Raw genomic sequence first — 16,807 nt, forward strand, 5'->3', positions numbered from 1 at the left:
AGTATATATTATATACTATATATATATATATATATATATATATATATATATATATATATATATACATGTATATATATAATATATATATATATATATATATATATCGCAATTGTGAGGGCACAATGAGCGACTTGTATGTAGATTCCCTCTTCAATCCATAGTGCCGTATAAAGACAAGGCAGATTCATATGTCGTACACGCTTCACTTCCCTTCGCTTGTATGCCTTCATTTAGCAGTCCTTGAGTTTATTTTTATCGTAATAAATTACATGTATACTTTTAAAGACGTTGCAGTTTCTTATGGTATGCTATGAGATAATCGATTGGTAAGGACAGCAGCTCGATTCAGATAAGATGGGAGCCGGTTTTTAATTGCAAATGTACAGACCCATATCCAATATGAAGCCTCGCGTACACGTGTTTATTTGTGCAGATGTGCATAGCCTTATGTTTTCATTATGTACAATGTTAAAGTTATGTATAGTTTCTACTTCATGGGCATTTACCTATCTACTGATGATGCTTTCTTAGATAAAACAAAGGCGAAATGCTTTTCGATTTTTTTGCGCAAGCGCCATATACCACCGCTCAGCTCAATACAATTGAGGTCGTGAACGTTAACCCTTTTTCTACTTCATGGGTTCCTAATCGCTAGAAGTGGTATATATATATATTGAAAACCCCATAATACTGCTTTGTGACTTTTGGCCACCTCCACTTTCTTAAGCAGATATATTATCGGAGTCAGTGTTCGATCCGTTTACACCATGCGTGCTAGGTACTCTTTCTGTCGACAACTGCCTGGCTTGCGAGGTTTCCTATATATGTGATAGAAGTAAGTTACACATCAGAATAGGGCGTTTTCGATTCGAAATAAAGTTGTGCATGCTTTATGAAACACATATATGTTCAATGAGACTTAAGTTTTCTGAACGACAACAGTGGACAAAATGCCATCAACTACAAAGCAACGAAGCACACACGCGCACATACATACCGACAAATATTTGATCTGCTCTATAGCGAATGCCTGCGCCAACTGTGCTTGCGACATTTCCGGTTGACCGCTGTGAGCAGCCATCGTTAGTATAGCAAGCTTGGAAGGGGGTCCAGTGCCTTTACGACGGATACCGCAGTAGTGGTACTTAGACTGTCCACGTGTTCCCAGGCGTCTCGGTCTCACGGTAGGGAAAACCAGTTTCAGAATCTTACCGAAACTTGCCTGGCATGTGGAGTCGCCGTTGTCTGCCGTATCCCTTTGATATGCTTCGTACAGCTCACCCCGAATGATCGTGTCCTCAGTATATTCCGTGGGCTCGTAATTCTCCAGCAGCCACTTGCAAGTGACTGGGGACTTCGAGAGATCGCGTACGCTCTTCTGCGGCTGCACGGGTGCCACATGGTACGGGCTGCCATACCCCGCCACAATCGCATACGGAACTGCCGATGACTGATAGCTATTACCTGAATCCACCGACGAGTGGCGTGTCAGCACGCGACCTCCTCCGTGGCTCTTCATCTTCATGCCGGACTTCAGGGGCGAACCGAAGCTCGTCCCCACTTGCGCGGCACTCATCTGCTCCCAACTGCGGCTCTGATCGGCTGGTATAAAACTACTCCCCTGAACTGATATAGAGCGTGACGCCCACTGTTTGCGTATGTTGTTAGGCGCTATGGAAATTGGTGACGAAGCGTTGTTGAACATGTTCGCGGTAGCTGGATACAGATCTGTGCTTGATGCAGAGTGCTGCAATGGTTCTGTGATCCACTTTCCAGCTACTTGCATGTTTGACATATTATGTGACATGTTATTGATGTCTACTGTATTGGCCGATTCTATGCTGTAGTGACGGGTCAGCCGAGTGTCGTCGCACCCGTAAATGGACGGCATGGAATATGAACCGATGGCACCTTGCTGATAGTACCCTTGACCCATGTTTGGATTTTGAGGTCCTCTTTGAGCAATATCACCTTCCTGACTACTATATACATTGCTGTTCACAGACCGCTTACGTTTCACCTTCAGCCCCACAGGAGCAGTCCTTTGTTGAGGCATTAGAGACTCCTTACTCTGCATCACCTCAGAAGAGTCTAGTACACTGGTGTTAAATATATCGGTATTGACATCCGCTTCCATATGTACATTGCTGGATACTTGAAAACCATTAGCGCTCGGGCTGCATACGTCTGTGATAGAATTGTGGGGTGAATTACCCGAACCATTAATAGCCATTGAGTTGTGGGGTCCCATCATGGGATCAGCTACTTCGTTAGGAAGTTGTTGAGGATACGGGTGCCGGTGCATTTGCTCACCAGTTGGCATTGTTTGTGAATTCGCAATTGGCTGAGCAGTTAGATTTGAATACTGCTGCTGTTCTGGAATCCTTTCTGAATATTGGTCCACATTATCCATGAAAGTTTGTACCTGCAAATTTGCTGCGACACCTCCCTGTACCTGAGGACTCACTGATTGTTGCGAACCTAAACGTCGCTGGAAATTCAATGCTTTTTGTGAATTTATGCGTTGCTGTAGATCCATGGTTTGTTGTGTTTGCATGACCTGCTGTGTATACATGCTTTGTTGCTGAGCATTCACAGACTGTTGACTATTCATGCGCTGTTGTACACCCATCATTTGCTGCCCACCCAATTTCAGATTTTGCTCTAGGCTTTCGGGCCTGGACTGTACAAGGTCGTCACCTACAGCCTGAGAGTACATGTTGTTGAAATGTTGCTGTACCGTCATGGGTTGCTGTGTGTCTACGGATCGCGGTATGCACATTGAATGTTGTATACTCACTGACCGCTGTAAAGTAATGTGCTTTTGGGCTATCATAAACTGCTTCGAGGCCATAGCCGACGCTGGCACTGCAGTCACAGACTGTTGCGTATACATAATCGGCTGTGTATCGTTTGACCGCTGCTGAACATATTGTTGTTGTGGTGTCATCTTCTGATTAATAGCCCTCGCAGCTTGATCAGCAATACTGTTGCTAGAGTTGTTTTCTACCTCATGTTGCTGTTCTACCAATTGCTGTTTATTCGGTAATCCATCTGTGACTTTCATATAGTTGGCGCGAAAGAGCTCTTGACTATTCATGTTTGCCTGGTTCAGGTTTTCTGGATGTGAAATGAATAGGCCAGTAGACCTGGGTTCATCATAGCATCCCTCACTTACTGTAGTAGGTTGGAAATTGTGATGGTTGCCTTGGTTGAGGACGGACGACTGCGTCCTAGAGAAATAGCCATTCATTCTTGTTTCAGTCTGTAATTATAAAAACTGTCACTTAACGTGTAGCCCCAAACCAAAGCGGGTGTGCTGACGTAGTCAATGTGATAATGAGAGCACTCTTTACTTCGCTCAATAAGTATATGTGACAATTTATAGCGTTGTTGTGTTACCATGAAGATTCTGAAGTATGCTGCTATGCGCGGCGAATGTTATATAGTCTGTCGATATAGATTGCTTATGTCTCGTTCCCTTGTGGTGCTCGATTCGAGATATAATTATCATACACACTTGTCAGCACATTAGTACTCTGGAACGAAAAGAACGCTACTGTATAAATTTTAAACAAGTTTGTGATATTTCTCAAGGATGAAATAGTCAATTTGTGTGATTTCAGGTGGTGTCCCTGGACTGTAAAGTTGCAATTCAGAACCCCTACTTCACTCTCCAGTATTCCTGTTCGAATTATCGTATAATCTACAATTCTACATACTGTAAAATAAGTAGTCCGTATTCACTTACTATTTGTAATATGCTTATGCATGCTCTGGATGAGTGTTTGCTTTATCCTTCATCCGCTACCGGTTAATCGGGTCTACATATTGTTGGTATTTATTTATTCTTGTTATCTACAGCACTTTGGCTTGTGATGTCTGATGGTTATCCTACTTATCCAAAGCATTCCCGCGTTTTCAGTCCAATAGGATACGCCTGTGTGCAAAATGATATTTTTGTAAAACTATTTGTTTAAAAATTTCTCCACTTCGGCCAATTCGAGGGATCGCTCGAAACTCCGAGCTGAGGGCCAGAGCCAGAATGATTATTGAATTGTTTCCATTCGACCAACAGATGTATTTTAAAAACCAATTATTTATACTCAATATTCGCTTCCCAGTTCCTAGCTTCCCAGACGGCAGTGAGGGCAGGGACACACAGTCACACGGACACACAGTCACACAATCACTCGCGGCGACATTTTGTAGGACATGTCGGTCGCAACATGGTGTCAGCAGGTCTGCTGGTGACTGTATCGTAGCCTACATACACATATCGAGACGACATGTCATACATGTCGCGACTAGTTTTTTTTCAGGCGTGGATGTCGTTGTCGTATACCAACCCAGGGCCCTACTAGAGGCCTGGCCCCGAGCCTCTAGTCTGAGGCCCTGAACTTCTGACGACTGACAAGAAGGGGCCAGAAATTCAGAATTCTGGTGTAGGCTTGATAGTCTGACAGTCTGACAGTCAGACAGGCCGACAGTCTGTCACTTAGTCGTCACAACAGGCTGACAGACGACAGTGCCTGTCACTCAGAGTCTCAGACACTTAAGAGTCTCAGTCTTGCAGACACTCAGATAGTTGACAGCCGGACTTACCTCACTGTCCAGTCAGTGGCAGTCACTCCAGTCAGTCCAGTGTCATGACTCATGAGTCACAAAGTCATCATGAGTGTTTGAATAAAACAATGCTTTTTTAAAATAGTATCTGATACGCCAATGAACTGTAACTATTTTCTTAGCAATCAGTGACGTATTGCCTCTCCTTTAGTAGAAGTAGACGAGAGATATAATATGTGAGAGTACTGTAAACACTAAAACTGGAAAGTGAATACAAATACAGATTTACTTTTTTGATTTGTTTTTTAAAAACAAATATATATATAAATACCGTGGCGGGGTATGTAGACGTACATAGTATTGTTTTTATAATCACTTTCTTACTAAAGCGAAGTAGGGTATGTACGTCTATGTAATGGTTTATACTTTTTCGAAATATAAATGTGCACGAGGAACCACCGAGCCACGCAGTATGTTTGACTGTTGTTCTGGGGTAAAAAAAAACAGAGACCTGCTTTTGGTCAGGAAAGCGACTGAGTTTTGCTTTATACAATTCATAAAATTTGGTCGATGAATCTGGTACTCTGGAGTTGAGTTTCGCTTTTTTAAAAAGGAATGAGATGCCAATCTATAATAATAGCACAAAGATTGCGGTATGCTCAACATGTGTGTACAAACCCCGTGGAGCCGTGCCTCGTTCCTTTACAGTCTCACTCACCTTTGGTAATCTGGGGTTCTGACACGGAAACCGGTCACATACCGCTACACGGATTGTGTACGAGCCACTTGTGGTATACTTTTAACATTTTACACGTTTACTCATTCTACTCGATTAGTTATCCAGCATAGGTATGCAACTTCATATGCACTTTTACAGCCTACTCAATGATACGAAGGTATTTTTTATCCGAGATTCGAGCCTTTCTTTGAGCGTTTGCCAATCTGGTTGTGCTTGCTATTGGAAGTTGGAAGATTAAGCTGCAGACCAGACCGGGTATGAACTTATCAATGTACATCTTTCACTTTCTGGAGTCTGCTTGTAATACCTCGTCAAAAGATCCCTTCCCCCCCACTTGCCCACTCGAACTGTTTTCATGCTATTGCCGTGACAATATCATTTGTCGCACAATTGTACAGTACTATCACATGACAAGAAAGACTCACAGTTTTGTATCTCGCCTCTGCACTTGTGTGCATAGTACATATAGCAACGTATAAATTCTGCCTTGGCACATCAGTTAAAAATTTACGGGCGTCCGCGTGCATTCGTTACTCAACATGTTTAGCCTCTAGCCTCTCCGTGACATCGTTATAAGTTTTGGCTTTAGCACTGAAATCAAAGCATATTTGGAACGCGACGGCGTGACGCTGATGCTCAGCTTGATCAAATTGTGAGAACGGATGAGCATTGATAACACCCACGTATACTGATGCATTATCATTTCTGCACAAGGTGGTGATCCAATTTCGTGCACTCAAAAAGTACTCCTGTGTATATTTAAAGAAATATGAGATATGCTAATATACAACAAGGTACCTCCTTCACACTGCTAAATATTAGTCGCATCGAGCGCAACAGTAGTGATAGGCTCAAAAATAACAGCAGTTGCCAAGATGAAAAGCTAAATTACAATTTATTCTACATCATATCAACTAAATTACTAAACCCTATATCTTCACCGTCCGCCCTCGCACTACGCGTATACTATTTCGGCCATATTTGGAACTTTACTGGCATTCCAGGTGTCACAAATTGGTGACAGTGTGGTGTTCGGGTGTGCGGTGTGAGTCCAGAATCCGTTGACTTTAAACATTGAGTCGGTCGTAGCAGTGCCATTCTTGTTTACGTTCTCATCAGGACCGTATAATGTTATGATTTCAGACTCATCAAAGTGCAAGTTGGATGTCTGGGTGATGGTTACAACGCGCTCGCACGTGTCGTTGCCGTGTACTTTGATGTTAAAGGGAGTGCCGCTGTAGAAAAGTATCGGCGAATATATACCGTTAGTATTTGGAATATTAACTACACATTAACACATGTCGAGCCAAGCCTTAATACATATCTCAAATATATATATCAATATCTATATACATCTATATATATATAATATAAATAAAGAAGCTCACCTCTCATCGAATTCGATAGTGCCCTCCAGATCGCAACTCTCGCGGATTGCTCGGACACGGTACATTCGCGAGAGATCGTCGAACTTGTACGAAACGAACGGTAGTCCCGAGACAAAGCGCATGGTATCCTCCACAGCATTCTGCGTAAAGACACCGACTATGGGTACCCATGCTCCTCTGTACTCCATACCAGCTACGTTAGCCTGTGGGTGTGTTTGGATATGCGAGGGTTTAGTAATTGAAAAGCAGTGTCAACGAATCATTGCGCCAGTGCTAGCGCGTGGACAGGATACGTCTGTGATTCTAAACGGGCAGTGGTACTATGCATGGGTGTGTGGCCACTTGAGGTGTACAGAAGGGTGTGTGGTCGGTTCGTAGCACCTAAAACCTAAAGAGAATTGGTTGTCCAAAGATTAGCATGTCGTGAATCAATGCGTGTTAAAAACAAGTTAGAGGCAGAGCAGGAGAGCCAGTATTACCGAGTGTTTGGCAAGTAGGTACTGCCAGGTACACGGATACGTTTATCAACCAGAGGGTCTATTATATGCAAACATAGGACATACTCTACACATATACGTAAGCATACACATGCCTGGTGAAACATGTAGGGATATGTAACTGTAGAACATACTCTACACATACGCAAGCGTACATCCACACAGACTAGCTTGACATACCTGGTGAAACATGTAGGGATCCCATCGCAGCTGGATGAGCGGGAGTGTAGCTGCCTTGCCCTCACGGACGAGCATGTACTCGGCAGTGACGTTCCCATCGGCACACTCGGAGGGTCTGCCGTACAGAATCTGGTAACACGCACCTGCATTGTAGTATCCCTCGAGACACGACGTGGTGTTGCAATTGTATGCGACGTTGGGGCTCCATCTGTGGGAGACGGCGAGGAAAAACCATGGTTTTAGTTGTGTGGTTGTTGTGTTCTAGTAATTTAGGGGGCTAAGCGTGTGGGTTGAGGATTTAAAGTGATACGGTTGACAGTGTTAAACCAAGCCGTGAGTTTGGATATGCCTCAGCACGCGGGTGTTTCATAGATGAGCTCCGAGCTTGAGGTGCTACGTACAGGTATATAATCCGACTTTATGTCCTGAATTCGAATATTTATATATATATATATATATATATATATATGCACATATATATATATACAAATATACATATGCATATATATACATATGCACATATATATATATATATATGGCAAATACCAATATATCATGCGCAGTTATCCATATGCCACATGCAACACATCTGATAGTTATCCAAATGCCATTAAGATCTGTACTAGAAGTAAGAGGTAGTTGACCTGTAGGACAAAACTAATTGATAACCGCAACGGGAATGCCGTTTTGAGCTCTATTGGTGACGAGAGGAGTAGGTGAACGAAAACACTTCGTCCGATTGCCAATACGTTGAGTTCGTCAGAAAAGTATACATATGGACCGAAACGTGAACTGGATTGTTAGACTGAACGTATTCATCAACATACAATAAACCATACACTACACGTGCATGGTTTACGTTAGCGCGGACACAGATGCACAATGCATAAACGAGTGTTTATGTGCACGGACAATGCTCTTACCGGGGCACTATAATGACACCGTCCACTCCATACTCGGCTTCTGTGGAGATGATTGCGTGGTAGACGTTTGGGTTGTTGAGCTCAGGCCTATGAACACAAACAACAGAGGGTTATCTCGATTAGGAACGTATCTCTGCGAGGGCTGAGGGCATACACCGTGGAAAGATACATAGGCCAGTAGTGGTAACGAGAACGTCTGACGGATACGCTTATGAATAGGTGATGCATGGTTGCCAATCATATATACGACGTTTGTTAATATAAATATGAAGTGAAAATGGATTCAGATGGTACATACTCTATCTCAGTTTAACACGCGTGCATGTGTTGTTATCGAACTAGCTATCAATATCCCCACACCTGAACAGGTGAGATACACAGACCGATAAATATTTCTGACACAGACAGTGTGTGGCAGTGCCTGTGAGATCGAGTTTAGTATTGCCACCTGCAGGGAGACATTAGCGAATTGGTTGTCCGTATGTACACTCGTTCACATTAGAAGCATCTTCACTCAGGCCAATTAGTAGTACATATGCACACTCGTGCGCATTTTTAAGCACACTCACGCACGTCTCACACACCCTCAGCCTTGATCTATTGAAACCGACTAGCTTGCACTTGCTAAGATAACAGTACACTAAGGAAATTTGAATCGTATCAGAGTGCGAGTGAACAATCCCGATCCACACAACGCACCTATGAATCAACCATGCTTATCAATGATCGGGTTGGTTGACGTACGTCACATATGCATACATTTGCATATATATTCACAGATCTACATAAACATGCATACGTTTACATATACATATACAAAAATGGGTCTACATATACATATACATGCACGTGTCTACATATACATACACTTGCATAAGTCTACAAATACATATACATGCATGGATCCCCAATGAATCAGACTGATGTGCCTACCTTGAGTTGTCGCCGACGACATTGGTGATATTCCATCGCACTAGCGCATTAAAAAATTCGACATTCTTTAGATACGGCTTCCGCGTCGGATCACGTATAGTGTTGTAATCGTAACTGCAGATGACATAGACAGACACCCAGAATGGACACGGATGAGAAGGTAAAGTAATACAAGTGCAGTAGGAGTATACACATAGACCACATGGAATGTTATCATCGTAGCTGCAGACATAGATGCCCAGAATGGACACGGATGAGAAGGAAAAGCAATACAAGTGAGTAGGAGTATGCACATAGAACCACATGGAATGTTCTCATCGTAGCTGCAGATGGATGGCGGGTGGGTGCAACCGTTCTCATAGTCTCGCGCTAAAGCGCATTGATAGCAAATAGCACAGATGTGCCTCCGGAATACGAACAATTGCAGCATATTACAATATCCAACTCTGTCGATACTATGTACAAGTGCTGATACAATACACATTCTGATGATATGACACACCAAAAGAAAGTGAAATACAATACTCTGATGATATAGCGCACCAATAGGAAGTACAGTACACTACTCTGTTGTTGACACAACATACCAATAGCAAGTACAATAACGCCAAACTGTATACACAATCTACCGCTAATGTATACCCCCTCCTCTTCCTCCTTTTGTAACCTAATAATCAAACACAACCCTTAAATCTATTGATAGATTACACCATAATGCTAATGCATGCACTCACCTGGCGGGCCACAGTCCGGAGATCTCAGGAGTGATGAGGGTGTGAGGCGAGTAGTTGTTCTCCATCAATTCCGGTCGGTTGTTCAGAAACTCGCCTGAGTGGTTTGTGAGAAATGTACGAATAATTAAACCCCAGCTCTTGTACCCATGTGTCTGTGTATATGCGTATATATGCTTGCAAGAGGCGCATACGTATATTTCAGTGGACACTCTCCACCCATTCTGAGAAATGAACTGGTTGAAAACCAGCCCTTGCACCCATGTGTCTTGTGTATATGCATGTATGTGTATATATGTTTGCAAGAGGCGCATACGTATATTTCAGTGAACACTCTCCACCCATTCTGAGAAATGAACTGGTTGAAAACCAGCTCTTGTGCCCATGTGTCTGTGTATATACGTATACGTGTATATTTGTTTGCAAATAGCGCATACGCATATTTCAGTGGACACTCTCCACCCATTCTGAGAAATAAACTGGTTGAAAACCAGCTCTTGTACCCATGTGTCTGTGTATATGCGTGTATATATGTTTGCAAGAGGCGCATATGTCAATTTCAGTGCATGCTCGCTATCAATTCCGAATGGTGCATATGCAACTCACCCGTGTGGTGTGTGTGAGGAACGATGATTCACACAAGTCGCTTTGTGTAAACGTGTACAGGCCCCATATTGTCTTAGATGTGTACGTGCCTATGTAGTGATTATCTATCCCACTGTTCACAATTTGGTCGGTTTACCCTTAGAAACATGCATATTCCCCCTGAATGACATACACAACTTTCCCCAGCACATATACGTACACACACACACAATATAGAAATCTATATATATAAACACACACACAAAACTATATCCGCCAACATACCAGCGGGTGTACTAGGCATGCCGTAGTACAGGTACATGTAATCCGAAGAGTTGATGCCCTCCCCTCGTGCCAGCTTCTGGTTGTAGCCCAGTTCCGCATCATAATGCGTGGCGTTGGGATTGCACATTTTGTGGCCCTCGGCGCATTGTGAATCGCCTAACCAGTCCATGTTGGCGTGAGTCCAGGTGTGTTGCATCCAGTAGAACTCGTGCGCGTTAATGTACGTTGAGTTGTTGATGTCATTGCCCACGTCGTTGTAGTTGTACATAGCCACCGCAGCGCCTGTGTGTGTGGGTGTGTGTAAGTGTGATGTATGCGTGTGACGAAGGGGTTGCTGAGTGGGGTGTGAGAATAGTGCTGAACAAAGGATATACAAGCAGCAAGCAGCCACAGACACACACACAAACAGACACACACCGTTGTAAGCCGGTTCGAGATAGAAGGATGATCCACGCGGTAGAGTGTTCACAAACTCGTGCCTCCATTTCACGTAGTTCTCGATGTCGGTGTGGTTGATGCGATACGCTTCCCCGGTGTCTAGCATAGCACTCTTCGCGTACCAATCATCCACGTGGATGTTAAGGGACATGCGCCTGGCCCCCAAAAATACCCCCCTTAAGTGTGGAAAAATAGCGTACGATGATTAGAAATAACAATAGTGAACGTGTCACCTGTCAATAAGATGTCATCTGGTGATAAGGAAGGATACTAGGCACTCAAATACAGCAGACAAACGCGAAGAAGGTTTTGTTGGTGTCAGGGATAACAGCCGGAAACCAAGAGTCTAAACCAGCAGCCAGAAATACAGACCCCTTCCTGTATACATTCGTGTGTATATGTATATACCTGGTGCTTCATTCGTAGCACACACGCCCCACTCGAATATAAACGATGGACAGTCCGTAAACCCCGGTTTTAGTAGAGATCAAACCCAAGTTTCAGTACAGATAAACCCCAAAGTACAAACATAAATGCCAATATCTGACTGCATAGAAATGTGTTATAGAAGTACCTGGTGACCCATTCGTACCACACATGGCCCACGGCGATGTTGACGATAGAATGGTCATCTTCAAAGTTTGACTGAGGACTGAATGACGGCAGTATCTCGGCGTAGTAGTTTCTGAAGCGGAGATGCAGTTCCTGTGGAAGACCATACAATTGTGAGGTGATGTAAGAAAGTGAGTGGAACTCTGGAGAAGGGCAAGTCAGGCACGCGGAATAAGGGATTACTTATGTACTGCTGAAGAGAGAGAGAGAGAGAGATATATATATATACACGATGTTACAGCCTATAAACAAAACTACAATCTCTAACATTACAAATACAAGACGGCAACATATTAAGTTTCAGCTAATACAACCGCTCAACAGCGCCTGTACAACCAACCACACCTGGGTGCCGAACATTGTGTTCGATACGAAAGCGGCGTATGTCTTGTTGCCGTCAAGCGATGTCCCGTTTTGATACTTCAGGAGACCGGTAGCCATAGTGGAATCAACCACTGTCACGGCCAATGGACTGACCGCAGTGAGATTCCAGTTGGCATCGCAGGGAGTGATACCTGAGTTAAAATGCGCCAATCAAATAGACTTATGGTGTTATATAAATAGAACGACATATTGTCTTCGACTGTGAAGGTGTCCTGTAACTGTTAATGAATTGGGTGTAGAGTTATATCTGTCTACATGCTCGAACAATACCTGGAACACGACTGCAGATTAACAACCACACACTTTTCATACGGTAAGCATCGTACACTGCGTATGGGATGGGGAAGTGCAAAGGGCATGTACATACTACAACCAACATTGTACCAAACACACACACTACAAGCAACCTTGTACCAAACACACTCACTCACCAGCAAGGATCTTGCTCTCCACTGTCGTATCAAAGGTGACATTCGGGATCATGGCAGGCTGTGCGGAATCCTGCACACCATACCACACCGGATCATCAGGACTGCAGGTGTAACGTGACAATCAGAATCAGACTAGTTAGACAAGTTAGATAAAGTAAATTGATACAAATTATATGACAATTTTTATAGAACAAACTATAATAAGGTAAACTGTTAAAAATTATAGGGATAAGACATACTATACAGCAGAATGAGAATAGCTAGACATCTAAGTATATATATATATATATGACTCCACAATGATAAGTACAAAAATAGATCTGTATATATTTACAGGCATGATAACATATAAATACATTCACATGCATAACATACCACTGTATAAATCCTGACATATACACGTGTATAAAAATTGATCTATATACGTATGTACTTTAGACGATGATAACATACAAATACACCCGCAAACACACAAACGTACAACTGTACAAATCCTAATATATACACGTGTATAAAAATTGATCTATATGTATGTACAGACGATGATAGCATATAAACACATCCACATACACAAACATACAACTGTAGAAATCCTGATATATACACGTGTTGATACTGTGTGCTTACCTTGGGATGGAATCTAGTACCGCAATACGCGCCCCATTGAGCTTTGCATACGCGCGCGCAGCATCGATCTCTGTACCCACACCACTATCGGCTATGACGATGCTATGCCACTTGTTTGGTGTTTCGGTTAAGTTTGGCATAGACCCAATGTATACGTCGTGAGGGGACCCATATGCACTCAGTATGTTACGTGACACCGTGGCTCCAAAGTCGCTCGAGGCCAAGATGAGTGTCCGAAGTCCCAGCGAGCTGGCGGCGGTGGACGATGCGTTGACCTGAGTGTGGTGAACAGCAATGTGTGTGTTTATCTGACACGTACATGTACAGGCAATCCCTTAAATAGACAGCTTCGTACGGTATAGGCATACCGGTGCTATGTAGCAAACGGAAGGTGTGTGACGCTTGCGAATGCTATGGCATGTCTAGTCACCCTGGATTGATACAGAACATGTGTGTGTATAGAAGTACACCGTGTGCGTGTAGGATTGGTGTGAGATCACACACACATAAATATATCAACGAGAGTCACGAAAGGATTCCGTACATCAAAGTGGAAAAAAGGGGTTGAAACATAAGATTGAACAACCCTGCCTCGTTATCCTGGCGGCCAAGTCATAGTGTATGTCTATATAGTATATTCTCCCAGATGGCTTTAATGTATATTTGTGCATCAAGGTATGAGAGTATGTTAGTATATATATATATATATATCATATATATGCATACATACACACACTAAATTTATCGTGTGCACATAGAATCCGATACCAAGTGATCTGCTGTCTATTGCAGACTTGCGCATACAAACACGCTATTAATACGCGTGCTAGTAGATGGACATGTACGTATTAATGACTGACATGTTCGGGCCATAATTGTGGATACACTCACTACAGTCGACCATACATGTCCAGTCGGAATAAAAATATAAATTCATAGGAGCAGAGGTGTACGCACAGATGATCACTCTGTAACTATAGCCCACTGTCTCCAATGAAGATAGGCATACGTGTGTACGGGCGTGCTGGTTCATAAGTTAGAAGATGTGTATTAGACGCACATACACGGCGTAGTAAAACACTCTTAGCTGGTATCGCACTATGATTGGGCCGACACGTGCTTGTGATACTGATACAGATGAACCCACGTCTAGAGAAATATGAATGTATATATAAACAGATATCAATTCCTACATACACGGCATAAATCATAGCGACATACATATACTTATACACGTAAATACATTTGTATACGCATACGTGTATATGCATATGTACATATATATCTTATCATGTGAATATGTATATACTATTTATATACATACATATATATATACTTGTAGATATATTAGTGTATATGTATATATATACATATAAACATATACTATTTATGTACATAGACACGCAGATACATACATATATATATAGATGTATATGTATACACACACACACATATATATATAGATGTATATGTATACACACACACACATATTTGTATAGATGTATATGTATACACACACACACACATATATATCCATATGTGTGTGTGTGTGCGTGTGTGAGATGTGTGTGTTCGTGATTGTATGCGTGTGTCTGTACACATAGTCTTCCCATATAAAAATGACTCCATACCTGTTCAGTTTCTATGGCGACCGGAGTACTCGCAACGACCGTAGCATCGGCACTGGGTGCCTCAGTCACCGGCACGGCCTCACTGCTACTGACCATTACAGGGCTGACGCTATCACTACTGACACTAGAACTACTACTCGCAACGACCGTAGCATCGGCACTGGGTGCCTCAGTCACCGGCACAGCCTCACTACTACTGACCACGACAGTGCTGACACTATCACTACTGGCACTAGAACTACTACTCGCAGCTTCAACAGCTTCGGCCGGGTCTGAGTTCGAGTCAAGTATAACGGCATCGGGTGGTACAGTACCGTCCGCTTCGGAGCTAGACGCCTCAGCTATTGACGGGTCTCCATCGCTGTTATTTAGTGACAACGGGATGGCTATGGCGCAGCATATGGCAGCTACGGCAAGCACACACATACCGATGGTGAACACCCGCTTCTGAGGTACGCGAGTGAAATAGGAGATGGGTGGAATGATGATAGATAAGTGTTTACACGTCAGCCCAGCCCGCACATACGAACGGGAATTGTCACATCACAAAAGATGTGTATCTATCAATGTCGGCAGACTATACTGTACATCATTCGTAGCAGGATCGCGCAGTATTGTAGTATACAAGCCGAAGAAGACCCTACACATCGCCATTGCTGGTAAGTAAACTGCACCATGTGGTATGTACAAATAGGACACACTGACAAAAATTGGACCTTATGAGTACCCCTTATGACAAACTACACATATACTTAGCTTTACACTTAAATTTAAAATTTACAATTAAAAGTTTACATTTAAAACTAGCATATAAACATATGTATTACACTTACATTTAAAACTAGCATATAAACATCCTCGGCAGAAAACATAAATATCTGTTCAAAAGTTCAGGACCTGTACTGAGTATATATATCGCATGTAACACGCCATAAACACGCCATATTTCAGTATATCAAACATGCATACTCTGTAGAATGGCTTAGAAGCAGTCGGTCGCTCGACAAAATTAACATCGCTACCGGCGATACCTATGCTTGATTCCTCAGCGGAAAGCATGTTGAATGGTTTTGTGTAGTTGATGCGAAGTGTGTAGTTGACGTATATGTGTGATTGTTGCGAAATGAGCTTACGTTTGTTTATGATGTTTATGATGTTATTGACTATAAAGGCCGAGCGTGTCTCTTTTATTTATATATTTAGAAACAGGCTACCTAGCAAGTAGCTTGTGTTGACGACTTGACTCTGTGCCGACAATACGTTTTCAAAAATAGGTATTGTCAAAACTCTAAATGTAGCCAATTAGCCGTAGACAACCACCCCGTGTATCGATGAGCTCACACCTTGCTCGTTGTAGTTTAGTTCAATACTTTGATCTCGATGAACGATCGCATAAAAAAAAGCCAAATATTTATGACAAAAAGTGAAAAAGCGTGCTGAAAAAAAAACGATTTTTGTTTATGATGACGAATGTATAGAAACAACCAATAATTTACGGTCAATAGACCTAATGTGCTCATTCCTAGTGATGTCATGCTTGGCCTGGAGTATGTGTGCAACATGTGTTGTGCCTGGACCTTGTTCACTTTGTACTCCTGTAATAAAACCTGTATTAATATAACTGCTGCTTTTTGAGTTTAAAAATAGGTGTATGCTCTTAGAGTTGACTTTTCTTGATTCTTGAAGTCTTAGTGTTCAAATTACAATTGTAAATCGGCTCATCATATGGCTGTCACTGAGTAGATACTAAAATAGAGTAAATAATACAGTATAGAGAGTAAATGTAGGCAAGCAGTATTATACACTTACATATTCATAGTCTTATAGTCTTATGCAGGGCACAGGCTATAAATTACA

General features: G+C 42.5%; 2 protein-coding genes across 2 annotated transcripts; both read right to left on the bottom strand.

Moving 5' to 3' along the window:
- Window positions 1-207: 207 nt before the first annotated feature.
- SARC_06404 (hypothetical protein) lies at window positions 208-3,707 on the bottom strand. The gene is made up of 2 exons (XM_014299685.1): window positions 998-3,707; window positions 208-818 (listed from the first exon to the last, which is right to left on the bottom strand). The coding sequence occupies exons 1-2, from the start codon at window positions 3,251-3,253 to the stop codon at window positions 723-725; spliced, it is 2,352 nt and encodes a 783-aa protein (XP_014155160.1). The 5' UTR covers window positions 3,254-3,707; the 3' UTR covers window positions 208-722.
- A 2,441-nt stretch (window positions 3,708-6,148) lies between these two features.
- SARC_06405 (hypothetical protein) lies at window positions 6,149-16,103 on the bottom strand. Its single transcript, XM_014299686.1, has 14 exons — window positions 15,920-16,103; window positions 14,951-15,397; window positions 13,320-13,594; window positions 12,693-12,793; window positions 12,223-12,392; window positions 11,840-11,970; window positions 11,245-11,441; window positions 10,828-11,109; window positions 9,961-10,054; window positions 9,227-9,340; window positions 8,294-8,380; window positions 7,371-7,578; window positions 6,694-6,896; window positions 6,149-6,540 (listed from the first exon to the last, which is right to left on the bottom strand). Exons 1-14 carry the CDS (start codon window positions 16,007-16,009, stop codon window positions 6,261-6,263), a joined length of 2,679 nt encoding a protein of 892 aa, XP_014155161.1. The 5' UTR covers window positions 16,010-16,103; the 3' UTR covers window positions 6,149-6,260.
- Between the last annotated feature and the right edge of the window lie 704 nt (window positions 16,104-16,807).

The sequence above is a fragment of the Sphaeroforma arctica genome (genome assembly GCF_001186125.1).
Source record: "Sphaeroforma arctica JP610 unplaced genomic scaffold supercont1.456, whole genome shotgun sequence".
Classification (NCBI taxonomy): Eukaryota; class Ichthyosporea; order Ichthyophonida; genus Sphaeroforma; species Sphaeroforma arctica.

Excerpts from the sequence above, each read along its gene's own strand:
- SARC_06404 (XM_014299685.1), bottom strand. The coding sequence starts at position 3,253 with ATGAATGGCTATTTCTCTAGGACGCAGTCGTCCGTCCTCAACCAAGGC. Across the intron at positions 819-997 it reads AGCAGATCAAATATTTGTCG|GAAACCTCGCAAGCCAGGCA; the intron begins GTATGTATGTGC and ends TCACATATATAG.
- SARC_06405 (XM_014299686.1), bottom strand. The coding sequence starts at position 16,009 with ATGCTTTCCGCTGAGGAATCAAGCATAGGTATCGCCGGTAGCGATGTT. Across the intron at positions 12,794-13,319 it reads GTACTAGATTCCATCCCAAG|TCCTGATGATCCGGTGTGGT; the intron begins GTAAGCACACAG and ends TTACACCTGCAG. Across the intron at positions 7,579-8,293 it reads GGTGTCATTATAGTGCCCCG|ATGGAGCCCCAACGTCGCAT; the intron begins GTAAGAGCATTG and ends CGTCTCCCACAG.